General features: G+C 39.8%; 3 protein-coding genes across 3 annotated transcripts in view; all 3 read right to left on the reverse strand.

Annotated features, from left to right (window-relative positions):
• Positions 1–19444: 19444 nt before the first annotated feature.
• On the reverse strand, positions 19445–19909 carry LOC133824998 (uncharacterized). The gene has a single exon (XM_062258004.1). It carries the CDS (start codon positions 19907–19909, stop codon positions 19445–19447), a length of 465 nt encoding a protein of 154 aa, XP_062113988.1.
• Positions 19910–23236: 3327 nt separating this feature from the next.
• On the reverse strand, positions 23237–24823 carry LOC133824999 (uncharacterized). The gene has a single exon (XM_062258005.1). It carries the CDS (start codon positions 24821–24823, stop codon positions 23237–23239), a length of 1587 nt encoding a protein of 528 aa, XP_062113989.1.
• Positions 24824–26597: 1774 nt separating this feature from the next.
• LOC133823101 (ATP synthase subunit alpha, chloroplastic) overlaps positions 26598–27455 on the reverse strand; it is a 2853-nt gene continuing 1995 nt past the window's right edge. The window contains exon 1 of the mRNA XM_062255692.1: positions 26598–27455. This exon is cut by the window's right edge and continues 1995 nt beyond it. The gene's annotated coding sequence lies outside the window, so the exon portion shown is untranslated.

Raw genomic sequence — 27455 nt, forward strand, 5'->3', positions numbered from 1 at the left:
TAAATTTGAAACTTCTCTTTTGAGCATGCTACCCCATAACTTGCTTCCTGGACGAACCCCGGCTGTAATAGCCATCTTGAGCTCCGCTTTGGTTAAACTCCCCACCTTTGTTGCTTCCATATTGAACCTATGGATATAGTTCTTCATACTTTCATTTTCGCCTTGCTTTATGTTAGCGAGGCTGGTAATTGGCATAACGTAATCATAGACCTCATGGTGCTGCTGAAGAAATTCGCCAGAGAATTGCTGCCATGATTTGATTGTTCCTGGCCTTAACCTTTTGAACCACTTGTATGCAACACCTTTAAGTGTAACAACAAAGAAATGACATTTTGCTCTACTGTTGAGCCCTCTTAACCTCATCAAGTTATTGAAGTAATCTAAGGCATACTTTGGGTTCGTAGTACCCTCGTATGGAGTCATGCGAGGCTCTCTGAGGTTGGCAGGGATTTGCTCGGCCTGGATCTCCCTTGTGAAGGGTGAATCATGGTCAAATTCTTCATCATCTCTGTGCCCCCCAGGTGCGGTGATAATCTTGCCTTGAGGGTGCTGCATTTTGATGTCTAGTTCCCTCCTCTTTTTGCATAAGGAGTCTTTTAGGTTCTTAGGCTGATCCCTTGCCTTGGTTGTGTTCCTCGGGGGAGCCGCCAGGGGTGCGTTTCTTACTTCTGACCTCTTCCCATGGAGATCTTCTCTTAGGCCAGGGGGCGCCTCTTTTGAGGTGACCTCTGCTTCGTTCCTACGACCATCGTCTTCCCTCCGCCTTTGCTCCCGGGGGCATTTCGTCGGCCTAGGTCCCTCATGGTACTTAGTCTGGGGAGTTTTACTGCTGGAGAGTCGGGTTCTCCCATCGTCTGCGGGGATAGTATTTTCCCCTTTTTCACACTCCTTCTCTTTAAACTTAGGAAGGGGTATGCTTGACTTTCCTTGCAGGAGGTCGTTTAAGACCTCCTGCATGTTCTCTATCGTGGTTTCTAGCCTTCGAGTCTTTTTATGCAACTCGCAAATCTCATCCTTGTAGAAGCGAGTCCTTGAGCAAGAACTTATCGAGTGTACTCGGGGACTCTTGCCTATCCTATGCGTTGAGGGACCCGGGTCTTGGTAGCCTGAGCATGGTGCCACCGGGGACCGGGGATGTGGGTACACTGGCGGTTTTGAGTAACCTCCGTTGGGCTGGACAGCTGGGGACGATGTTTCCCTCTCCTCCCCTAGGGGAGGACATTCCTCCAGCATATCTCCATTCCCAGGCAAAGGAGGGTCTTTCCTGGAAGCCCTCATTCGTTCTCCGTTCAGGTGAGCCTCAACGTCTTGTAGCTGCCGCAAGCGTTGTGAACGCCTTAGCATCTTTCTTTTCTGGAAGTGATGGCTTGATGCTTGTTCTTCCCACAGACGGTGCCAAACTGTTGATGGTGAAATCTCGTCAACGATATAAGGTTAGAAAACTAAGACTGTATTGCCAAAGGTATCTTAGAAGAAGATGGAGAAAACTTGAAAGAGTAAATATACAGAACTACAATGGAGTCGAAATTGCATATTGCTTAACAACCTTAGCATACAATCAATTTTCCAACCCCTTTTATGGAGGGGTGGTGATCTATTTATAATTGAGCTCTAATGGCTCCTCATACATTGTGGTCCCTGGGGACAAGATTGTACATAGGTACATTGTCAGGGTAGTGACACAGGTTGTGGTGGGGCAGAAGGTCATGGTGTCGGCCTAGTACCTAGTTAGAGGTATGCATGTAGCTCTTCCACTCTCCATACAAGTTCGTACCACCACTACTCGTCAGACACAGATGTCAGAGCCACGCCTCTGTCCTTTTCATGGTCGTACATCCCATATCAGTATACGTACCTTGTACCTGATGGTTGTTCTCACATTTCCAAAATACGCCTTTGCCCCAAGTTTCTTTATATATTTCTAAGTGTAAAGGAGCTTATGATTTATGATGAGTGACTCACCCAGTCGTACTCATCAATTCTAGCTTGGTACCCAATGACTATTTGACATACCCACTTAGTATCTCCAAGTGCTCCTCGTACGCATATTGAGGAGGTTTCAAACCTTACATGTCAGGAGAAGATAATGCGTGGGGGTGCCTCGCTGGTGGCACCTATATCTAGGAGTGAACTAGGGCCTCTTTAGCGAGACACAATGTGCTTGGGACGAGGCAAGGTGCACGCGGGAAGCCTAGTGAAGAGCCTTGCATAGCGAGAGGGTTCGGGGTCCTTTGAGTGTCTTGCATAGCGAGGCAGCCCTTTGGGACCTATGTTCGGATGCATGCATCTAGGCATGTAAGACACGAGAGGCCTAGCGAGGCTACACCCCATGTGATCACTTAGAGGCGGGACACCATGTCTTGCATAGACACGGTGCGCATAGGAGGCCAGCCGAGAGCCTTGCATAGCGAGGGTGTCTCGCGTAGCGAGGATGGTGCCTCGGGGTACCCGCATCCGGGTGCTTAAGTGCGCGTGGGAGGCCAGCCGAGAGCCTCGCATAGAGAGGGTGGCACCTCAGGGTACCTGTGTCCAGGTGCTTAAGTGTGCGTGGGAGGCCAGCCGAGAGCCTTGCGATAGGGATGCGCGAGGCTGGTGAGCCTCGCGAGATGGATGCGCACGGCTAGTGAGCCTCGCGAGAGGGATGCGCGAGGCTGGTGAGGGGCTCGCTGCACAAGGGGCCGAGTCATGCAAGAGGCTCGCTGCACGAGGGGCCGAGACAGATGAGGGGCTTACGACATCACCCTTGAGGGTCTCGCGACACAGGAGTGTTTCTTAGACTATGGTCTTGCGAGACCCATAGGTGCGACTTCAATGGACTGACTAAATGACCCTTAGCCATTTGTTTCAATCATGGACTAGAGATTTTTTTCTTGGTGGATTTTTGGCATCCACAACTATTTTTTCAAAGATTGATCTACGGTCTGGTTATCACCAGCTCAAGGTAATGGAAGAGGATATACCAAAGACAGCTTTTAGGACTTGATACGGACTATGAGTTCCTAGTCATGTCTTTTGGTCTTACCAACGCTCCAGCCGCATTTATGGACTTAATGAATCGGGTCTTCAAGGATTAGTTGAACAAATTCATCGTAGTGTTCATTGACAATATTTTGGTGTACTCCAAGGATGAACTCAAGCACGAGGAACATTTAAGACTAACCATGTTGCGACTAAAGGAGCATCAACTTTATGCCAAGTTCAAAAAATGTGAATTTTTGCTATCGCATGTAGCATTCCTCGACCACATAGTATCCAAGGATGGAGTCGAAGTAAACCCAACTAAGGTAGAGGCTGTGAAGGATTGGCGAAGACCTAAGAATGTGTTAGAGGATAGAAGTTGTCTTGGGCTAGCAGGCTATTATCGGATATTTGTAGAAGGCTTTTCTAAGATAGCCACTCCGCTTACCAACCTGACCTAGAAACAACAAAAGTTCAACTGGACAGATAAATGTCAAGAAAGCTTCCAATTTTTCAAAGATAAATTATTCTTAGCACCAGTACTTTACGTACCAACACCCAACGGCAAGTTTGTAGTATACTGTGATGTGTCTATGCAATGTCTGGGATGTGTGCTGATGCAAAATGACAAGGTGATAGCTTACGCCTCAAAGAAGCTGAAGGAATATGAGCAACGCTATCCAACACACGATATGGAGTTGGCAATGGTGGTCTTCGCATTGAAAATCTATCGCCACTATCTTTATGTACAATGGTGTGTGATTTATATGGACCATAAGAGCCTAAAATATTTCTTCACGCAAAAGGAGCTCAATATGAGGTAGTACAGGTGGTTGGAACTAGTAAAGGACTATGACTGCGAAATCCTATACCACCCAGGAAAGGCGAATGTAGTTGCAGATGCGTTAAGCTGGAAGAGTTACGAAAATCTAGTAGCATTATCCAAAATTGAAAAGTCGCTTCGGCAAGAGCTGATTAATGCCAGAATAGAAATAGTCTTGGGTCAACTGGATAACTTGTCCATCCAATCGAAGTTTTCTAGATGATATACAGATCGGGAAGGGCATGATGGCAAATTAGTATCACATATGGCTGCAGTCAAAGAAGGCAAGACTACGGATTTGTCTATCTCAGGACAGGGGTTCTTGAGATATAAGGGTCGGGTATGCATGCCGAATGACCATGAAATTAAGATGAAGATATTAGAAGAGGCACACAATACCCTACTTTATTCACCCAGGGTCTACTAAGATTACTTGCGACCTTAAGGCACTATATTGGTGGCCAGGAATGAAGAAAGGCGTAACAGAATATGTGTCCAAATGCCTTATATGCCAGCATGTGAAGGCGAAACATCAACGACCCGCAGGCTTATTGCAACCGCTTAGTATACCCGAATGGAAGTGGGAAGATATAGCCATTTACTTCGTGACAAAATTACCACAAACAAATAAGCAATAGGACTCGGCTTGGGTTGTGGTAGATAGATTCACCAAGTCAACTCACTTCCTGCCTGTCAAGACTATGTACACTGCGAACCAGTATGCAAACATCTATGTTCAAGAAATTGTACGACTGCATGGAATCCCTAAGACCATAGTTTCTGATAGAGGATCAGTGTTTACATCGAGGTTTTGGTGAAGCTTGCAGCAAGCCATGGGTACCAGGCTAAGCCTCAGTACGACTTTTCATCCTCAGACAGACGGTCAGTCCGAGAGTACCATACAGATTTTAGAAGATATGTTGCGTGCTTGTGTACTAGACTTTGAGGATCGTGGAGTAAGTATTTGTCACTTATAGAGTTCTCCTACAATAATAGCTACCATGCAGTGATCGTATGGCACCCTATGAGTTACTATATGGAAGGAAGTGTCAATCGTCGTTACATTGGGACAAGGTAGGAGAAAGACAACTTCTTGGACCCAAAGTTGTTAGAGAGGCTCAAAACACAGTGGAACTGATTAGAAAGTGTATGCTCACTGCTCAGAGTCGACAAAAGAGTTATGCGGATGCCAAGCGGCGAGATGTGGAATTCAAAGTCGGAGATCAAGTCTTTTTAAGAATATCTCCTATAAAAGGAGTGAAGCAGTTTGGGAAGAAAGGTAAACTTAGTCCCCAGTTTATAGGTTCTTCTGAGATATTGGACTAGGTAGGACCAGTGGCATATAGATTAGCCTACCGCCAGCTCTGGCAAATAGCCACAATGTGTTTCACATCTTGATGTTGCGTAGATATGTGTCAGACCCATCCCACTTTCTCAAGTATGATATGTTAGCACTTCAGAAAGACCTGAGTTACGAGGAACGATCGGTTAGCATCCTAGATCAGGGGATGAAGGAATTACGGTCTAAGAGTATTCCAATAGTCAAGGTCTTATGGAGTAATAGTACAGAACATGAGGCAACATGGGAGTTGGAGAGAGACATCCGAGCACGGTATCCGGAATTGTTTGGTAAGTAAATTTTGGGGAAAAAATTCTTTTAAGTAAGGGAGAATTGTAGTGTCTCAAAATTTTACTTAGCTAGATAGTACTAGTAGTAGTAGATTAGTATTCTAGTTTTCATGGTTATTGGTTCAAGCCGGGATTTAGTTGGAAACTCATAGAGATAGTTATGGATGTTATAAGTTTAGCCTATAGTTTAGAAATATTAATTTTAACATAAGGTTTGATTAATATAGCTGGTCCTAGAAAATATATTTATTATAACTTAAGGATTAGATATAATAATTAAGAACGTGACACTTGTCACATGCATGTTTATTAAGGATTTAAGGATTTTAGATGAATAATTTAATAAAGGATAAACCTTGGAAGTCTAGAACCTTCCCTCAGCTGTTAGGATCACGTTTTACTCAGTCAAAGTTGTTTAAACAAATTTAAAATGTGCTGAAAGTGTGCAAAAATGTGTTTGATATAGCAGAGTGTGTCGATATATCATAGCTATAGGGGCTGATATATCGCCTATGGGTGATACGGAAAACACGTCGACTTCGTACAAAAGAAATCATGGAGGCTCGGGATATAGGGACAGGAAATATATCCCCTATAGGAGGTGATATATCGACTCCTTCAGCATAGTTTAAAAATCTGTGGAATCCGAGCTAGAAACAGCCCTCAACAACTTGGACTTGCTCTTGAACGTTTTTGACCGAGTTCTAGGCATCTGTTGAGCAGAAATTCAAATTTTATTCAATTATTTATTCATTTTAAAAGGAGTTAGTTTCACTCCTTGAACTCTGTAAATAGGACCTTTCACTCAGCCATTTTCTTCGTCATTCAAGCATTCTTCAGAGACTCCAAGTTGCTAAATTCATTCTAGAGAGAAACACTAGGGTTTTGGGATTAAAATCTTTCCAATCTTAGCTTTTCTAAACACTTGGGAAGTATGATAGAGTGATATTTTGGTATTGAGGTGTATATCGAAGTTCTAATCTATCCAAGGCATTCTTTATCCTCAGGTTTAGTTCATTATAGTTCCTCTTATTCTTTTCATTTTCTTCAAAATCCTAACTTGTTGTAATGGCTTTTGGTTAGGTGTTGAGTTTCTTGAAACTTAAAGTTTTTCTGTAAGTTCTTATCTTGATGGTTTAGATCTTCTTTTCTTTAGAAAACTTATGATTCTTATTGTTTGGTTTTAGGAGTTTCCAATCCCGCTCTTGTCTACAATATTCCAATTTTTGGTAAGGAAAATAGGTTAGATTTTATGTGTAATGATTATGTTTATATGCTATGTGTATGTATGTATATATGTATATGTTTATGTTGTAGTCGCTTGGGAAATATAGTTGCTTAGATAGCAAATAAGCAAATCCCAATATTTTTATCATTATCCTAGATTATAGATATGTCTAAACCTACCTCGAATAGTAGCAAGTAGACTTACATGGTTTCTATCACATACTACGGTAATGAGTTAATGGCCATTAATATTGTAGTCCTATAATTTATGATTTATGTTTTTATGTCATATGTTTTATGAATTATGTTTTTTTCTGGACTTATGATTTATGAAATGTTTTAGTAGATTTTCCTTACTATGCATTAGGCTCATTCCTTTTTATTTTAGATGGTGCGGGAAAATAAGCTTGGAAGGAGTGACAGATTCATGGAAGCTTTGGCATGTGTATTGGGAGAGGATTGAGTGAATGGACTGGTGGGAAAGATCGAGGATGACGTTTTGTTTCAAGTCTTTTAATTTATGTATTTATGTTTTTCGCTTTTAGTTTTGAACAATCAACTAATGGTTTAAGTTTTATTTATGTTTTTCTGTAATAACAATGGGATCGTGTATTTTGGATTTTTATAATAAATTTCTATTATTTTTATGCTTGTATTCCAAGATAGTAGTTATGCTTAGTAATTTTAATGGTCCGAGGTCTTAGAGTTAGTCGAGGCATTACAGAACCTTAACCTTCACTATTCAAAGTTTTCTAGGGTACTTAAAGGTCATTCTGATGCAAGTTGGATATCAAGTGCAGTTTATTCCACAACCGATTGGTTGTTCACACTAAGAGGTGGTGTGGTTTCTTGGGACTCAAAAAAACAAACTTGCATTTTACACTCAACCATGGAAGTCAAGTTCATAACATTAGCCACTACTAGCAAAGAGGTTGAATGGTAAAGGGATCTCATGTTGGACATCCCTATCATAAATGAGAAAGTGTCAACTATCTCAATTTTTGTTGTTGACGCAGTTTTTCACCACCAGTGTATTAAGAAATAATAAGGTAGATTAGTGATTAATAAATAATAATGAAAAATACATGAATTCACTCAAGAACACAGAATTTTTACGTGGTTAAAATCCACCTAGTCCACGAGTCTATATTATTAATGTTTCTCTCTCTCTCTATTTTGGCAAAGTTCTGGCATTACAGAATAATGGTCTCCTTTCTTGTCCAATATTCCCAATATTTATAAGGGAATTCCATGGACAGGTTTGGGTAACCGCGTGAGTCAATCATGCATTTACATAATTATTACATTTAATACATATATTTCCCATTTCTATTGGGATATGATTTGATCACAAAGTAATTATTCTCCTAATATCTGGGATATTAAATATGACAGCCTGGTCATAAATAAACGTATAAAAGAACCCCAAATCTTTGGGGATCCACGGGTATGCAATATACTAGAAATACCACAAGCTGGACATCTCTTTCAAGCTCATTCTTCGACAACTATTTTAATATTTTGAGCTCGCGCTTCACAGCCTTCGTATCCCTTCCTTAGGTTAGACCCAGGATGCCTAACACCAAATGTGACCACATGAAACTCGAACTTTCCATGTGGATAATAAGCAGATATCATTCCCATGTTATTTCTCCGTATATTTATTTTCCAGCTGTACCCGAGCTGAGTGAATGAACTCGGCTGAAATTAAGGTACAACATTTTCCCCCCAAGCTCCTGCTCATGTGTGATGTCGGCACTTTCTGGCCTACACAGTAGGGGCTTTTAGACTTCTGTTGCATAAAACCACGCCTGCCCACTACTTGAGTACTGAACACGTGGTATACCGCAATTGGCGTCTGTTCGGGTTTCGAGGACTGCAATAATTGTCCTGTCACCTTTTTGCCATCGTTTGCTCTATTTAACCTTGGTCCTTGGATCTTGAACTAACCAAATTGGATGGCCCAGATTAATCTACACAATTTACGTATAAAAAGGATGGCCAAAGTTCAAACTTCACCGCCTTTCATTTAAAAAATTTCCTTTTCTACACTTCCAAGCCTCTCTTCTTTGCCAGAAATCCCAAAAACTGTTCATCATACCCAGTCACTCAGAAGCTTTCCAGGAGCTTCCCGTCGCCGAGTCTATATCTTATCGTCGAAGAACACATTGTAAGTATCTCATTTTTTGGTTTGAAGAGTTTTTTCCTCTCTTTTTTTTAATGGAATTTCTATTCTTCAGCATGTTCATCTGCAACATTCATTTTGGTTACTGTTGTTCTTAGGGAATAGGTTTTGACTTAGGTTTGCGGGTGAATCCAAAAATGTTTTAGAAATATGACGTTCATAAAACTCAGAAATTTCTAGGTAAATCTGGGTAAACCTGGCTAATCCTAATGGTGCATTAATCTAAAGAATATCCATTTGAGGTAAAGGAAATGAAGGGTTTTTAGGTTTAAAACCAGATAGCTTAGAGGTTACATTTCTTAGGTGGTTTTTCACTAAACTGCCTCCCAAGGAAAGTAGTGGTCTGGCATTCTGACACACAGATCCCTAAATATCAGGGGTCTGTTAGGAAACCGAGGCGCGTAGCTTAGGATATCGTGTGGCATCACGCGATGGGGCTGAGGCTGACCTTAGCTCGTATAACGAAAGTAAACAATTTCCCTCTTCGTACTCTCGTGTCATAGTTTTAGATCATCTTAGGTCGCCTACTAACTAGGTCATTAGGCGATCTGATGGCTCCTCAAAAGAAGAACACCCCAAAGAAGAATGCCTTTAGCTCTTCCTCTCAACAGAAGAACAAGGGGAAGCAGATCGCCCTAGAATCTCCCATCCCACACTTTGGTTCGATGGTGGAGAAGGAGATCGTGGTCAACCCCAATGCATACTTCGAGGTCGAGCGTATCATCTCAAAGATTAAGACTTAGGGGAGGGTAAATAAAATTATGTTGAGCCATAATATAGAGGTCAGAACTGGAACTCTCTTAGTCCGACCTGCATTTGAAGGGGAACAGAGTTGTTCCCCTCTCCAAGACAACTTTGCGGCTTGGAGTGATGAGCATCTGAAGGCTGGGGCCTTCCTCCCTCTGGACCAATACTTCGCAGATTTTTTAAATTACGTGAAGCTTTCTCCATTTCAGCTCCCCCCAAATTTGTATAGACTTTTGCCAGGGCTGAAGTATTTATTCCTAAAACACGAGTGGGAGGTCCCCACTCTGGCGGACATTCTTTATTTCTTCTGCCTCAAGGCAAGCCTCGACCAGAGGGGACGCAGTGACGAATTCTACTACCTCATGCAATTCCCTAACTCGGCCTCCGTCATCGATCTTCCCAGTCATCCAAACGACTACAAGGACTTGTTCTTTATGTCGAATGGATTCCGGAACTGCGAACACTGATATTTCAACCGACCTCGTAAGTCTTCCATCCTTGTGAATTCAGCTCATTAATTTTTATTCCTTAAGAAATATATATCTTTTACATGTCTTAACTGAATTTGTTTCTCGTGCAGCCATATTTGCGAGGACGGAAAAGTCCGTGACTCTCGGGGGTAAGTATGAGAAGCTACCTGGGTTTCCCCCCAATGAGAAGGACTACTGCCAGGTTGTGAATGAGGTTACGATGTTGGCTTTCCAGCTGATTGGCAAAGGCCAAACACTGACCTTGAGGACCCGGGCTACCCTTCCAGCAATCCCCGAGCTCCCATCCTCTCAAGAGGCCTTGCCAGCCATTGAGGACGAGGAAATTGAAGATGATGAGGTTCCTTTAGTGCAAAAAAGGTGGGCTCCGAGGCTTTCCGGGAACCCGATCTAGAATGAGTTGCGTCAGGGGCAGCAGCCAGCCCCTCCGACCAAGGTAACCCATACCCCTTTAGGGAATTAGATAGGGTTGTTGTCAATTTTAGGTTAGTTCGTTTTAATCTAAACCAGCTCATCCATCATCATCCCTATAACACGGATCGAAATATAACCCTGCTCCAGTGTGTAGACAACCTAGTGGTACGCCATGACAACAGTTACTTTAAGGGCACAGTCGTAGTTGATAACACTTTAAACTTTAGATTCACCATTTTTTAGGAGTATGGGACCAACTGTAGGACCTAGCCTTCTCTGCTCCAGGGTGCATTTGCCCCTGGATTTAAACAGTATGTAAATGAATCCAGCTCCGAGGAAGAACCTAATCCTGAACCCCTTAGGATCCCAGAAATATTAACTGTAGATTCCCCTTCTCCTCCATTAGTTCCAAGGCCGGAGGTCGTGCCTATCGCAGCCAAAACACATGAGCTGGTGATAATAGACTCCTCCCCCAGCCCAGAGGGTAGGATCTTTGTTTTCTTTCTTTATAAATGCTTTTGAAACATTATGTTTGTGAACTAACTCTTTTTGTTCTTTTCAAGCGAGGAGATGGAATAACCAAGAGCACCCAATCTTCGAACTGCTTTCCAGACTAAGAAAGTCGGCTCGGGCCCCATCGTAAAGAGGCTCAAGATCACGAAGAAAACCCCCTTGCAGCGAGAAACACCTCAAAATCCCTTGCCGAAGGGAAAGATACGAGCTCAGCTCGAGAATCAATTCTGGTGACTTCTGTTGCCGCTAAGGATCCCCCTCCTCCTCCTCCACCTCGATTCGTGCCTCCTCAAGCTCAAGTGATACAAACCAAGCCCCCAGCTCCCACTATCCCAGTTCCTACCCTCCGAATACCAGTAGATCTTCAAGACCTGGAGAAGATCCCTTAAGCCTTTCAGGGTATCATTTACGAGACTATGAGCCATATGGTGGGGCATGCCTATAAGGCCAGCTCGAGGGATCTGAGGACCATCGAGGAGTGCAGCCCAGAGAATGTCATGGAATCAGCTATGGGGATGAATCTCAATGTAAGTTCTCTTTCCTTGGTGAAAAATTTATTTTTATTGTGACCAAGGGTATATCTCTGACTTGTTTTGTTATTTTTCAATCTGCCCTGGACCAGTATCGTAGCATAGCCCATGCTGGGTCTAAAAATGATGAGCTCTGGGATGAACTGAATGCTACCCAAACCGCCATTACTGCAGCTCAAGAAAGCGAGCAGGCTGCCGAAGCTGCCATGGCGGTTGCTAAAAAAGAATGAGCACAAAGCCAAGGTTGCTCTCGCCTCGTCCAAAGAAAGCGAGCAGGCTGCAAAGACTGCACCGTCTGCCTCCCAAGCTTAAACTTCACAACTTCAGGCCGAGATTGCTAAGGTCAGAGCAAAACTGCTTGGGGCTGAAGTCACAACCAAAGAAGAAAAGGTGGCGTCATCATCGACCATGGAGGAGATGTTGTACCATTGCTGGGCCTTCAACCTGGATGGGAACTTCTCTTTCATGGGACCTGAGCTGTGGGATCCGTACCTTGCAAAGTTCAAGGCTCAGCTCTTGCAAGAACCATCAAAGACTGGTGAGGCTTCCAGAGCAGCGAAAGGAGATGACGAGGAGGTCACCTCGGGGCGAGCTGATGGAGCTCAATGATAGCTCTTTTGTATTTGTTTTTTTTTTTTTTTTTGTATTAAACAATTGCCTTCAGGCTCAGTTTCAAGTTTTTTTCTCCTTGGGATAATTTGCTTGCTTTATTTCAATATAAATATTTTTTTTATCCAATTATCTTTCCTTTACTATCTCTCATGTTTTTGAATCCTTAGACTTGTACATTCGAGATTTTAGGAATCGATGTTTAGATGGGGATAGATTTTATCGTGCTTGGTTATATCCAAGTTTTGTGTGTCGATTTGTATCATACCTGTTAAGAATCAGGCCTTGAACCCTGTTATATCTGGGGTTTTTAATAATTTAAACTTAGTTCGTGCTAAGTTTATTGATAACTCGAACTTTAACAAGCCCTTGATATAACAATTTTCCCAACTTTCCAAGTTTTTGACCTAGTTACATCCAGGGTTTTAAATGATTTAAAATTTAGTGCACGCTAAGTTTATTGAAAATTCAAACTTTAAAAAGCCATTGAATAATCAATGTTTCCAAGCTTCTAAATTTCAGACCTGGTTACGTCCATGATTTTAAATGATTTTAAACTTAGTTCGCGCTAGGTTTATTGAACACTCGAGCTTTAAAAAGTCGTTGAATATTTAATTTTTCCAAGCTTCTAAGTTTCCTAATCTTATCAAGCAGGCTTAATCATGCCAACCTCAGGTTATGTGCCCCCCAAGTAACTAAAATGTAGAAACTTTCTTGGTTGCTTTTACAAACATTAGAACACGAACTAATACAATCTTCAAAAGAAAAATTATTTGATAATCCATCTGTTATTTAATGAAATGGATTTTATAAATAAGCCTTACATTGATGGTTGTGCTACTGATAATATTTTTTCAAATGTAGGGCGTTCTATGTCTGTGGGACCACTTCCCCATTCAACTGAGCTATCTTGAAAGTTCCTTCACGCAAAACCTCAACGACCTGATATGGTCCCTCCAAATTCGGGCCTAAAACACCATCCTTGGGATCCATATTTTCTAGAAATACCCTTCAAAGAACTAGATCACCCAATCCAAATCTACGGGTCTAAACTTTAGAATTAAAATAGCGAGTGATTTTTTGTTGATAATGGGCGAGCTATAACTGCGACTCTTCTCGTTTTTTTTCAATCAGGTCGAGAGATCCGTTAAGTAATCCATCATTCTTCTCTGGGTTAAATTTCCTTTGCTTGTGATTGGCTACCATGGCTTCGACTGGAAGCACGACCTCTCTTCCAAAAGTTAAGGAAAAAGGTGTATGCCCCGTGGAGGTTTTATGAGAAGTTCAGTAGGCCCATAGTACTTGCGGGAGCTGTTCGGGCCATAGTCTTTTGGCTTCGTCTAACCTCTTCTTCAGGCTTGCGTTTAAGGTTTTGTTCACAACCTCGACCTGCCCGTGGATATGCTATTTTGGAGAAATTCTTAGTGATGCCATACTTTTCACAGAAGTCAGTGAAGAGATCGTTGTCGAACTGCGTCCCATTGTCTGACACGATCTTTTTAGGAAGCCCAAATCGACATATAATACTCTTCACCACAAAGTCTAGGACTCTTTTTGAAGTGATGGTTGCCAGAGGTTCGACTTCTACCCACTTCGTAAAATAGTCGATCGCCACCACTGCGTAATGAACTCCTCCCTTTCACATAGGTAGGGAACCCATTAGGTCGATTCCCCATACTGCAAATGGCCATGGGGATGAGATCATCATTAGCTCGACTAGAGCAGCTCGGGAAACTATGGTGAAACGTTGGCATTTGTCGCACTTCTGAACATACAAGATTGAGTCTTTTGTTAAAGTGGGCCAAAAATAGCCCTGCCTCAGTATTTTCAGTGCTTGGTTTTGCCCCCCAGCATGATCTCCACAAAAGCCTTCGTGCACTTCTTGTAAAATGGTTTTGGCTTCCTCGAGCAGAACACATCATAGGAGAGGTAATGAAAGACCATGTCGGTACAAGGTCCCATCCACTATTACATATCGCGGAGCTTGATAAAGTATTTTTCTTGCGTCCCTTCTGTCATCAGGTAGCCTTTCTATTATGAAGTACTCCATTATGGGAGTCATCCAGGTCGGTCTTGTGTCGATCATTTCGACCTCTATCATTTAATCTGTCACACTTGGACTTTCCAAGAACTCCACTAGCACTACATTCAATGTCTCAGCTTCTTTGGTGGTGGCAAGCTGCATCAAAGCGTCAGCATTAGAGTTCTACTCGCGGGGTATCTGTTCAACAGTACTGTACTCAAACTCTAATAGTTCTCCCTTCACCTTAGCTAGGTAGGCTGATACAGAATTTTTCTACCGCAAGTGTACGGTGTATTGCAATATAGTTTTAAATTAAAAGATGTCGAACCCACAGGGATTAAATATTAAATTCACTAATTACTATTACTGTTAAGTCTATAATTTTAATTAGAAAAGTCAATAAATAAATTAACAATAAACTAAAGAATATGATATAACAAAATAACCAATTCTAATGCTCTTGGAAAGTGATTAAATAAAAAATAAATGTACTAGAGTAATGATTTCACTATTCAACTATGAACATGGTTTCTTTATTATTCTAATTAATTCTCCTCATTTGTAATTTCTAGAATTATAATATAATGCATTTATCTTTCTCAAGCATATATGCAATTAATCTCAATTAATCAATATGATATCTCTATTCGCTATTAATTAATCAAGACGTCATTAAGCAATAGTTATTCTAAACCAAATTCATAGAGTTCAAGGAATCTCTCAATCTCACAATCACTCTATGTCAAATCTTCTTATGTCCAATCTATGTTTATCTTTCTCAAGCATAAACCCTAGATTTCAATTCACAATAATGATGGCCAAACATTAATATGATAAAATTAAATCAAAAAAGATATGAACAAACGAGAAGAATTTCATAGAAATAATAATAGAAACCACAATTCAATAATCACAATAGATTCATCTAATACTCTAGCACAAAAAGAGTTTAGTTCTCCATTATAAACATAAACATAATAACAATGTATTTGTTCATAATTAAAAAACTAAAAATGAAAGGAAGAAGAAATAAACTAGATGTAATGGTGATGATCTTGATGATGTCTAGCCTCCTCTTCTTCTCCGAGCCTCTAATCTCTGTCTAATCTCCTCCAAAAACCGTCCTTAGACCCTAATTAAACTTTTCCTTGTATATCCCTTGCAAAAAGCCCTCTTTTGCCCTTCAAAAATCTCAATTTACGATTTCCGTACGGCTCCCGGCGCTGCAGCCCCTTAAACAGGCGCTGCTGCGCTACAAATGTGCCAAAAACGAGTCTCTGTTTCAGTCAGGCGCTGCAGCCCTTAAGGATGGCGCTGCAGCCCTAATTCATCCCAGAAATAGCGATGCAGCCCCTGAATATGGGGCTGCAGCCCTAATTCACGAATTTTGCATTTTTCTTCGTTTCTCTTCCGTTTTGTACCAATTTCGCGCCACTTCTCCTTGGACCCTACACAAACACAACACAAGCATAAAACCAAACAAAAACACCCTAAAAACCTACAAATTAGATATAAAATAACACTAATAAGTGAATCTAAAATTCACTTATCAAACTCCCCCAAACTTTGAAAATTACTCGCCCTCGAGTAATACTCAAAACAAAAACTAAATAAGAAAAACTAAACACACTCACATAATGCGAATCAAACCAACAATAACAGTCAAGCTTCAATTTCCTTAATACCATGCTCACATAAAGCTTCAGAAATATCCCAACAACACAATCCAGAATTTCAACCTCAATTATTGCCATAATCAACTAATTATCATTCACATCCTTTAACTATTCACCATAATGATTAAAACTCAAGTAATTGACATAGTTATGCACATCAAATTCTCATCGTCATACCACAATCCATATTATTCCATAAGTTTGCATTACTCATTATTCTCCACTAATGTAAACAACGCATGCTTAAGAATCAATAGGACTTTAATGGCTTACAATGTATGGCTGAGGTTAGGTAGATAAGAAGTCATTTAGGCACTAATAACATAAGCATACCAACCTTTCAAACAACCATGTACACATAAATCCCAAACACCCATATTGAACAACCTTGACATGAATGAGAGCTATATATATTTTTCTTTCTTCCTCGTTTCTTCTTGAATTAATATATATATTTTTCTTAAGGGAGTGAGTCTCCATGATAAAAAATTTCTCTTTTTTTTTTTTTTTTTTTTTCAGGAAGAAACTTTCTCTCATTCATCTTTTCCTCTCTTGAAAACCCAAAATACTTTCCATTACAAAACCCCTTCCCACATTATCTTTGTATGCTCATGATATTAATATGGTTAGGATATTCGATAAGATTTTCGTTAGGTTTCAACAATTTTGAGGTTTCAACAAAAATAGGCCTAGGCTCAATTAGGGTGACTAAGGATACAATTTTTGTCTCGGGTTGGCTAGAAAGGCTCAAACGGACCAAACAAAATTGCCTACATCTTCTTCTTAAGCACACATTATCTAGGATTTCGTCTCAAATAACAAGTAACACAAATTCTAGAGTAATCAACCAAATCTTTCCACAAATCCCATTTAACATGCATAACACAGTCAATTAGCACGAATTTAACAATCATGGCAAAAAGTTCAATCTTTCCTCATATATTAGTCAATTATGGCAACAGACAAAATCAAGCACACGGATGCAAAGTGGTTTTATTTCCTAACTTTATGTGCATAGCATTCATTACGTAACATTGACTTTTATTACTGACTTGATTCGAACACGACTCACAACACCCCGACTCTAAACACATATTTACAAAACAAAAGAAAACTTTCGAAAGAAATCCCTCCCCCAAACTTTGAAACAAACATTGTCCCCAATGTGTAACTACAAAGAAAAGGAAAGAAACTTACAAAAAGTCCATGCTTACGGATAAGGAGAAGGTGGTGGCGGTGGTGGCGGATCTTGCATCCCTTGAAACGGAGGGGGATAAGCGAAATAGTTATTCTGTCCTTTGTTCAACGTCCACTGAGCCACCAACAAATTTAGTTGATCCACCTGATTATGCTCATATGCCTCCCGAGCAGCCAAATAGTTATGAGTGATCGTGTTTTGTTGAACAATGTAGCGTAGCAAGTCATGCGAGTATTGCATATTAAGATCAGTTGGGCCACCAAGAGCCAAAGGAACATCCACATTCATTGGCCCCTCTACATTCTCCGGAACACTGTCATCCTCTTGATATTCAAGGTCCTCATCATCACTCTCCCGCCTTCGTCGTTGGCCTTGTCGTCGTGGAGGTGCGGCTGGTGCTACTAAAGATGCATTAAGATAACGCGCAATTCTTGCTTTAGTAAGTTTCCCTTTGACTGGCACCACTATATTAGTTTTTTCCCTTGGTACTTCATACACTACACACATATCGGTGATAAATGACCCAAACGGAAATCCCCCAGTAGTGGTGCCACGAAGAACAAACCTCATACCCTGACGAATAATTCGTCCAACATCGATGGTCATCCCCTTCATGATAGCAAAAACCAACCTCATCCGGTCATTCGTCATATGGCTAACATGACTAGTTGGGATCAGTTTGGCTGCCACAAAATAAAACCATGCACGAGCTTCTTAATTAAGTTGCCATAAAAACATCCCATTAGGCTCATCATGAGCATATGCAATTCTAGCTCCTGGGCAACCCAATGTTTCCGCTATAAGAACATGATCATGCTGATCTTGTAGAAACAATTGGTACTCATCATGCTGGTTATCAAAGCTCTTAGTATTGAAAAAATCATCGATGGCCTTATAACTCCCCACCGGTAGCCATTTTCCTCTCACAAAACATTCCCCCTTCTCATTCAACTCCGGAAAATTCGCATAAAATTCATACACCCAAGAGATATTCATTTTAATTTCCGGTTGTTTCACAACAGATTCCCACTGCCTACCTTCTATGTTGGCTCTAATTGGCTCAAAGATAGCACACGAACTAGGTTGAGGATCATATTCAATACCTCTTTCCTTGAGCACCGGTTTCCCCATAAAAGAAGTATATCGATCTTCCGCCTCCTTACTTACAAATTTGGTGGTATCAAATGGTGGTGCCCTAGAGGATGAGGGTCTTGAAGATGATGGTCTTGCACTATTTCTCTTAGGTCCCATGGTTACTCGGAACAACCCGCCAAACACCCAAACAATACCTCACCTCTCAATTAATCACGTATTTACCCCCCTAACAACTAAATAATCCCACCAAACTTAATTCACAACTTTTTCCTTACTATAATTAAGCAAAAATCACCAATAACAGTCACTTAAGCAATTTCTCAAACACTTGGTGGGCATGAACGATTCTCACTCTTCTCTTCCACTTTTCTCTCAATCTTAATTCCCCAAATCACAATAAAACTTCAAAAACTATCCAACAATCATCAATTCCAACACATCAATTCACAACATTCATCAAAGTCAAAATTGCTTCTTACATCACATATCCATTCAAGAACTTAAGTGCTCCAAAGAGAGGATTAAATGGCTTACTTGATGAATGTGAGTGTCTTGTGATCTTCAATGAACTACTCCCTTCATAGAATTCGGCCCCCCTTGAGAAGAGTAAGTGAGAACTTGAACAAAATGGAAGTTTGATGTGGTATTGATGATTAGGGTATGGAAAAATGAAGAAAAGGGATGAGAAATTAGGAATGGGAATGAGAAGAGTAGGATTTGATGGTTTGAAATTGAGGAATAAGGGAAAAAAGTAGAGTGATGGGTATGGAATTTCGGGGTAGGGAGAAGAAGAAGAAGAAAAATTGGTGGTTAGAGAAAAAGAGGGAAGAAAAAGAATTTAAAAAACCTAAATTTTTTTTCTGTTCGAAGTGGCGCTGCGGCGCTACATATGGGCGCTGCTGCGCCTAAAGGCCTGATGCTCCCAGAATTCTTCCTCGTGAATTGGCGCTGCAGCGCCTAGTGATGGCGCTGCGGCGCTTGGGGCTGCTCAAAAACGCCCTCTCTGTTTGGGTGTGGCGCTGCAGCCCTTAAGTAAGGCTCTGCAGCGCTAATTCCTGCCACAATTGCGCTGCAGCGCTATGAAAGTGGCGCTGCAGCCCCTGGAACACTGATTTTCATTTTTTTTCATTTTTTTTTCTTTTCTTTTCATTATTTCTTTCTTTTTTTTTCACGATTTTCACGGCTCAAAATAAACTAAAAATTTACAAAATAAATAAAATAAAGTTTATTAAAATAAAATAAACTAAATAAAAATAACAATACTAAAACAATGGGTTGCCTCCCATTAAGTGCTTAATTTATCGTCTTTAGCTAGACATTGATGACGCTTCAGTTGCTGTCTTGGAGATACATCGTCTCCACCTTCTTGTGAATTTCACCAAAATAATGTTTCAACCTTTGTCCATTCACTTGAAAAAGCGAACCGTCATTATTTCTTAATTCCACAGAACCAAAAGGAGAAACTTTGGTGATAACAAACGGACCAGACCATCTTGGCTTTAGCTTACCGGGAAATAACCTCAAACGAGAATTGAAAAGTAAAACTTGCTGCCCCGGCACAAATTCTCGCTTTAATATCATTTGATCATGATATTTCTTTGTCCTCTCCTTGTAAATACGAGCATTTTCATATGCATCATTCCGGAACTCCTCCATTTCATTCAGCTGCAATAACCTCTTCTCACCCGCTGCTTGGTAATCAAAATTAAGCTTCTTGATCGCCCAATAAGCCTTGTGCTCCAATTCTACTGGTAAGTGACAAGCTTTGCCAAATACTAGTCGATAAGGAGACATACCGAGAGGAGTCTTGTACGCTGTCCTGTAGGCCCATAAAGAGTCATCAAGCTTTTGAGACCAATCTTTTCTATTTAAATTCACTGTTTTCTCCAAGATAGACTTGATCTCTCGGTTTGATACCTCAGCTTGGCCATTAGACTAGGGGTGATAAGCCAAAGCCACCTTATGTCGAACTCCATATTTCATCAAGAGTGGTTTAATAACTTTGTTGCAGAAATGTGTTCCTTCATCGCTTATTATCGCTCTTGGAGTTCCAAAACGATTAAATATAAACTTCTGCAGAAAATAAGAAACCACCTTGGAATCATTTGTAGTAGTGGCTATCGCTTCAACCCACTTTGAAACATAATCAACAGCGAGTAAGATAAACAAGTTCCCGAAAGATGGTGGAAAGGGCCCCATGAAGTCAATGCCCCACACATCGAATAATTCCACCTCTAAAATCACATTCATAGGCATTTCATTTCTTTGCGAGATATTTCCAACTCGTTGACATCTATCACAGGTCTTGACAAAAGTGTAACAATCTTTAAAAATTGAAGGCCAATAGAAACCCGATTGCAAAACTTTCGCTGCTGTACGCGATGGCCTGAAATGCCCACCGTAAGGTGCCGAATGACACTGCTCTACTATTGATTGAGTCTCTTCCATTGGTACACAACGACGAATTATTCGATCCGTACTCATTTTGAACAGGTATGGATCATCAAAGAAGTAGTATTTACAATCATGAATCAATTTCCTCTTTTGATGTGCATTAAAATCAGGAGGTAACTTGCCACTAACCAGATAATTCACGATATCGGCATACCATGGAAGTTCTGTTGATACAGCCAGCAGTAACTCATCCGAAAATAATTCTTTGATCGAGTCTTTACATTCAGCATCTTTATTCTCTAATCGTGATAAATGATCTGCCACAAAGTTCTCTTGCCCCTTCTTATCCACAATCTCAATGTCAAACTCTTGAAGTAACAAAACCCAACGTATCAGTCTTGGCTTAGCCTCCTTCTTTGCAAACAAATAACGCAGTGCTGCATGGTCTGTGTATATAATAACTTTGGAACACAAGAGATATGGTCTGAATTTATCGCATGCAAACACCACCGCTAATAGTTCTTTTTCAGTGGTTGAGTAATTTCGTTGAGCATCATCAAGAGTCTTGCTTGCATAATAAATTGCTCGAAAAATCTTCTCTCTTCGCTGCCCCAACACAGCCCCTACCGCATAATCACTAGCATCGCACATAATCTCGAATGCTTGACTCCAATTCGGGACACTCATAATAGGGGCTGACACCAACTTCTCTTTTATCGACTCAAATGCCTTCCTACACTCTTCATCAAAAACAAAATCAGCATCTTTTTCTAGGAGATTGCATAGTGGCTTGCTGATTTTCGAGAAGTCCTTGATAAACCTCCTGTAAAAACCCGCATGCCCCAAAAAACTTCTTATCCCCTTGACATTCACCGGTGGAGGAAGCTTCTCAATGATGGCTATCTTGGCTCGATCTACTTCAAGACCTTCCTTCGAAACTCGATGCCCCAAGACAATCCCCTCTTGAACCATGAAGTGACATTTCTCCCAATTCAGCACAAGGTTCTTCTCTTCACATCTACAAAGGACTAATGCCAAGTTGTGCAAGCACTGGTCGAATGACGACCCAAAAACAGAAAAGTCGTCCATAAATACCTCCATGATCTCTTCTACCATATCTGAGAAGATGGCCATCATACGCCGCTGAAAAGTGGCAGGTGCATTACAAAGTCCGAAAGGCATCCTCCTGTAAGCAAAAGTGCCGTAAGGACATGTGAAAGTTGTCTTTTCCTGATCTTCAGGAGCGATTGCTATTTGATTATAGCCTGAATAGCCATCTAAGAAGCAGTAATGTGTATAGCCAGCCAAACGATCGAGCATCTGATCAATAAATGGAAGTGGGAAATGATCCTTTCTAGTCGCCTTGTTCAACTTCCGGTAATCAATACAAACTCTCCACCCTATCACTGTTCTTGTCGGAATCAATTCATTGGCTTCATTCTTGATCACTGTCATTCCCCCTTTCTTTGGTACAACTTGCACAGGACTAACCCAACTACTATCCGAAATAGCATAAATGATCCCAGCATTCAATAGCTTCAATACTTCTGCCCTTACTACTTCTTTCATGGCTGGGTTCAATCGCCTTTGATGCTCAATTGAAGGCTTATAATTTTCTTCAAAAAGAATCTTGTGCATACAAACAGTTGGGCTTATTCCCTTCAGATCTGAAATTTCCCATCCTATGGCAGATTTATATTTCCTCAAAACTCTTAGCAATTTTTCAGTTTCACATTCTGATAGTTTTGATGAAATGATCACTGGGCAAGTGAAATTCTCTCCTAGATACTCATAACGCAAATGCTCTGGGAGTGGTTTCAAATCTTTCTTTTCCACCACTTCCTTCTCGACTTCTCCTTCCTTGGCTTGACAAAGAGTTTCTTCCACTTTAATACTACTAGCACAAGGAATAGCACTGAGAGCCATCACATATTCAGCCACTTCGTCACCCACAAACTCACCATTCACCTTTTTCAAATCAGCCTGAGTAATACTAGAATTAAGGCAATGTTGTAAAGGATCAGCACATAATTCTTTTCTCATCGTGTCTTCTACTACTACCTCAATAGAATCCACACGGTGACATGTGCTCGTGTTGTCATGCTGCTGGAGTGCTTGATAAATGTTGAATTTAACCTCTTCATTATTAACCCTCAGTGTCAAATGACCACCTTGTACATCTATAAGAGCTCTTCCGGTAGCCAAGAATGGACGACCAAGAATAATGGGGATTTCATGGTCCTCCTCCATATCCAAAACCACTAAATCAGCAGGAAAAATAAATTTGTCCACCTTAACCAACACATCTTCAATCACTCCCCTAGGATAAGTAAGTGACCGATCTGCCAATTGAAGAGTAATGGTTGTGGGCTTCACCTCTCCTACCCCCAATTTCTTGAAAACTGAAAGTGGCATCAGATTTATACTTGCTCCAAGATCACACAAAGCCTTATCAAAGGACGACCCTCCAATCGTGCATGGTATAGTAAAGCTACCAGGATCTTTCACCTTTTGAGGCAACTTTTTCTATAGGATGGCACTGCATTCTTCTGTTAACTTCACAGTTTCAAAGTCTTCTAATCTTCTTTTCTTTGACATAACTTCTTTCATGAATTTCACATAATTAGGCATTTGCTCAAGAGCATCTGCAAAGGGAATGTTTATGTGAATTCGTTTGAAGATTTCTAGAAACTTTGCAAACTGTTCGTCTAATTTCTTCTTCTGAAATCATTGAGGGTATGGAATGGGAGGTTGATACACTGGAAGGCTATCTTTATTCATGTCATTCTGGTCACTTCCACTCTGCTTCTTGGCTTGCTCTTCTTTGTCTACCTCTCGTACCACTGGCTCAACTTTCTCCTTTGAACTAGCTTGAACATCACCCTCTTTAAGCACCTTACCACTTCTCAAAGAAACTGCTTGGCATGATTCCTTTGGATTTACCACAGTGTCACTAGGAAAACTTCCCTTCTGATTCGAATTCACCGCATTAGCTAATTGCCCCACTTGAGTCTCAATTTTATTCATTGAAGCACCCATGTTAGTCATATGGGTTTCTATATTGTCGAGTCTTGCTTCATTTTTTCCGAACCTCTTGTTAGACTCCAAAATAAAAGTGCCCAAAATGTCTTCCAACGACTGCTTTTTCTCTTGTTGCGGTTGAGAATTGAATCCCGGAGGTGGTTGCAGCACATTTTTATTATTGGCATAAGAGAAATTTTCATGATTGCGCAATCCTGGATGATAATAATTAGGCATGTTGTTGCTTCTGTAATTATTGGGGAAGGAGCAGTTTGCCATAAACTGGGCTTGTTCTGGACTCATTTCTTGCCCTTGCATTGCAGCAGCCACTGCTACACTCTCCATAACCGTTGGATTATTTTGCGCTGATAGAGCAGCCATTTGGGTTTGTAGAGCAGCAATTTGGGCATTCAGGGCTGTCATCTGATCAACTTCATATAACCCAACAACTTTCCTTGGGCCCGACCTCTCATTAGGCCACTGATAACTGTTGGTGGCCATTTCCTCCATCAAAGTGAAGGATTCATCAGCTGTCTTGGCTAATAGAGCACCCCCTGCAGCAGCATCAACTATTGTTCGTGTTGGAGCGTTCAACCCTTGATAAAAAATCTGAACTTGCATCCAATTTTGATAACCATGTTGTGGGCAACGTCGTAATAATTCCTTAAACCTCTCCCAAGCCTCATAGAATGGTTCTTGATCTAACTGTCGAAATTGTCCAATATCGCTACGTAACTGGGCTGACTTGGAAGGAGGGAAAAACTTAATCAGGAACTTTCTTGCCATCTCATCCCATGTTGTAATTGTTCTAGGCTGCAAAGATTGCAACCAACTCCTGGCTCTTTCCCTCAAGGAGAAAGGGAAGAGACGCAATCTGATGGCATCATCAGTAACGCCATTCATCTTCACTGTGGCACATACCTCCAGAAATATGGCCAAGTGAATGTTAGGGTCTTCAGTAGCTAGACCCCCAAACTGATTTTGCTGCACCATGTTAATTAGTGCAGGTTTCAGTTCGAAGTTGTTGGCATCAATGGCTGGATTTGCTATTCCAGTGAGATTCTCATTCACAACAGGCATGCAAAAATCACGCACTGCCCGTTGCGCTGGATTAAGAGGAGCCCCAGCAGCTGTTGGTTGATTGTTATTATTACCATTGCTACCGTTGTTGTTCACCCCGTTGTTGTCCATATTATGCTCTTCAATCCTTTTCTTAGATCTCAACTGACGGAGTGTGTGCTCAATTTCAGGATTCAGAGGCTCAACAGGTGTAGAACTCTTAGTCCTTCGCATATACTGAGAACACAAGAACAATCTATAACGTTAGTAACAAAATAAATAAAAATTTAATTTAAAATCAAGACTTAAAGTTTCAATATTAGTAAAATTAATTTTAATCCCCGGCAACGGCGCCAAAAACTTGATACAGAATTTTTCTACCGCAAGTGTACGGTGTATTGCAATATAGTTTTAAATTAAAAGATGTCGAACCCACAGGGATTAAATATTAAATTCGCTAATTACTATTACTGTTAAGTCTATAATTTTAATTAGAAAAGTCAATAAATAAATTAACAATAAACTAAAGAATATGATATAACAAAATAACCAATTCTAATGCTCTTGGAAAGTGATTAAATAAAAAATAAATGTACTAGAGTAATGATTTCACTATTCAACTATGAACATGGTTTCTTTATTATTCTAATTAATTCTCCTCATTTGTAATTTCTAGAATTATAATATAATGCATTTATCTTTCTCAAGCATATATGCAATTAATCTCAATTAATCAATATGATATCTCTATTCGCTATTAATTAATCAAGACGTCATTAAGCAATAGTTATTCTAAACCAAATTCATAGAGTTCAAGGAATCTCTCAATCTCACAATCACTCTATGTCAAATCTTCTTATGTCCAATCTATGTTTATCTTTCTCAAGCATAAACCCTAGATTTCAATTCACAATAATGATGGCCAAACATTAATATGATAAAATTAAATCAAAAAAGATATGAACAAACGAGAAGAATTTCATAGAAATAATAATAGAAACCACAATTCAATAATCACAATAGATTCATCTAATACTCTAGCACAAAAAGAGTTTAGTTCTCCATTATAAACATAAACATAATAACAATGTATTTGTTCATAATTAAAAAACTAAAAATGAAAGGAAGAAGAAATAAACTAGATGTAATGGTGATGATCTTGATGATGTCTAGCCTCCTCTTCTTCTCCGAGCCTCTAATCTCTGTCTAATCTCCTCCAAAAACCGTCCTTAGACCCTAATTAAACTTTTCCTTGTATATCCCTTGCAAAAAGCCCTCTTTTGCCCTTCAAAAATCTCAATTTACGATTTCCGTACGGCTCCCAGCGCTGCAGCCCCTTATACAAAAAAATACCTCTTTTCTTTGATTTTTTCCAAAGAAACCTTATTCTTTCCACGGCTTGGCCTGGTCAATACCTAGCTGGGCCGGGCCTCTTTTATTCCAACAAAAACAAATCAAATTTTAATTATTTATTAAAAATTAAATTTGAAAACACAAATGCTTATTATTATATTAAATATTAAAACAATCATAAGAAAGACTGTTTTGATTCCTTTGATATATAATGATATATAATCAAAATGTCATTTCTTAGTTTTATTTTTTGTTTTTAAACACTATTTTGAGTTGCTTTGATTTACTTTATAATACACCGACACCTTTTTTATTATATTGTTTTGATTATATTTCTTTTTTTTTTATTAAAATTTTTATAATAATAAAAAAGAAAGAAAAAATTAAGAAAAAATAAAGAACCATAAATTCTTGAACAATGCATTTTTATGTTACGGCTTAAATAGTTTTGTCAAGTCATATCCATATCCATCAAAAACCGCTAGCAAAAGACTTGGTTTTTAGTTATTTAAATGAGTCCGCGTTTCCTAATCTCATTAAGTCCTCTCGGTACCGCTCTAATTTTCATGATTCTTTTTTGATCCTATCTTTTGATTACGCCTGAGTTGCTTGTTCGACAAAAAGTCCCTTTATATACAATAATGGGATTGTAGCGGGTATAGTTTAGTGGTAAAAGCGTGATTCGTTCTATTAACCCCTTATATAGTTAAGGGGTCCCTCGGTTTGATGAATATTCCATTCCGATCAAAAACTTTATCTCGTAAAAAGGATTTAACCCTTTTCCTCTCAATGAAAAATTCGAGGAAAAATATACATTCTCGTGATTTGTATCCAAGAGTCAATTACAAATTGAAAAATTGGATTGTGGAATTACGAAACATTATTTTAAAAAATTGGATCAATACTTCCAATTGAATGAGTATGAGTAAGGAATCCATGGATAAAGATAGAAAGTTTATTTCTAACCGTAACTAAATCTTCCATTTTTTTTTTGTTATAGGGAAAATTGAAGCAAAATAGCTATTAAACAATGACTTTGGTTTACTAGAGACATCGACTAATTTTTTAGCTCGGTAGAAACAAAACGCTTTTCCTAAGGATTCTTTAAAATAGAAATAGAGAACGAAGTAACTAGAAAAAGTGTTAGAATCCCCTTCTTTTCTATAAGGATCGTCTAGAAAGCAGGTCGTTTTGAATGCATTCATACAGAAAAGCTGACATAGATGTTATAGGTTGAATTTTTTTAATTTCATTCATATCTTACATTCGGAAATTTATCCATATTCCATAAAGGAGCCGAATGAAATCAAAGTTTCACGTTCGGTTTTGAATTAGAGACGTTAAAGTAAAACTGATGAATCAACGTCGACTATAACCCCTAGCCTTCCAAGCTAACGATGCGGGTTCGATTCCCGCTACCCGCTTGTGCTTACTTGATTTCTTATCTCTATTCAATATTCCTAACAATCTCTCTATTTTTATATTAGAAAATTCTTTCTATTTTAAAACTAAA

Source organism: Humulus lupulus, chromosome 3 (assembly GCF_963169125.1).
Source record: "Humulus lupulus chromosome 3, drHumLupu1.1, whole genome shotgun sequence".
NCBI lineage: Eukaryota > Viridiplantae > Streptophyta > Magnoliopsida > Rosales > Cannabaceae > Humulus > Humulus lupulus.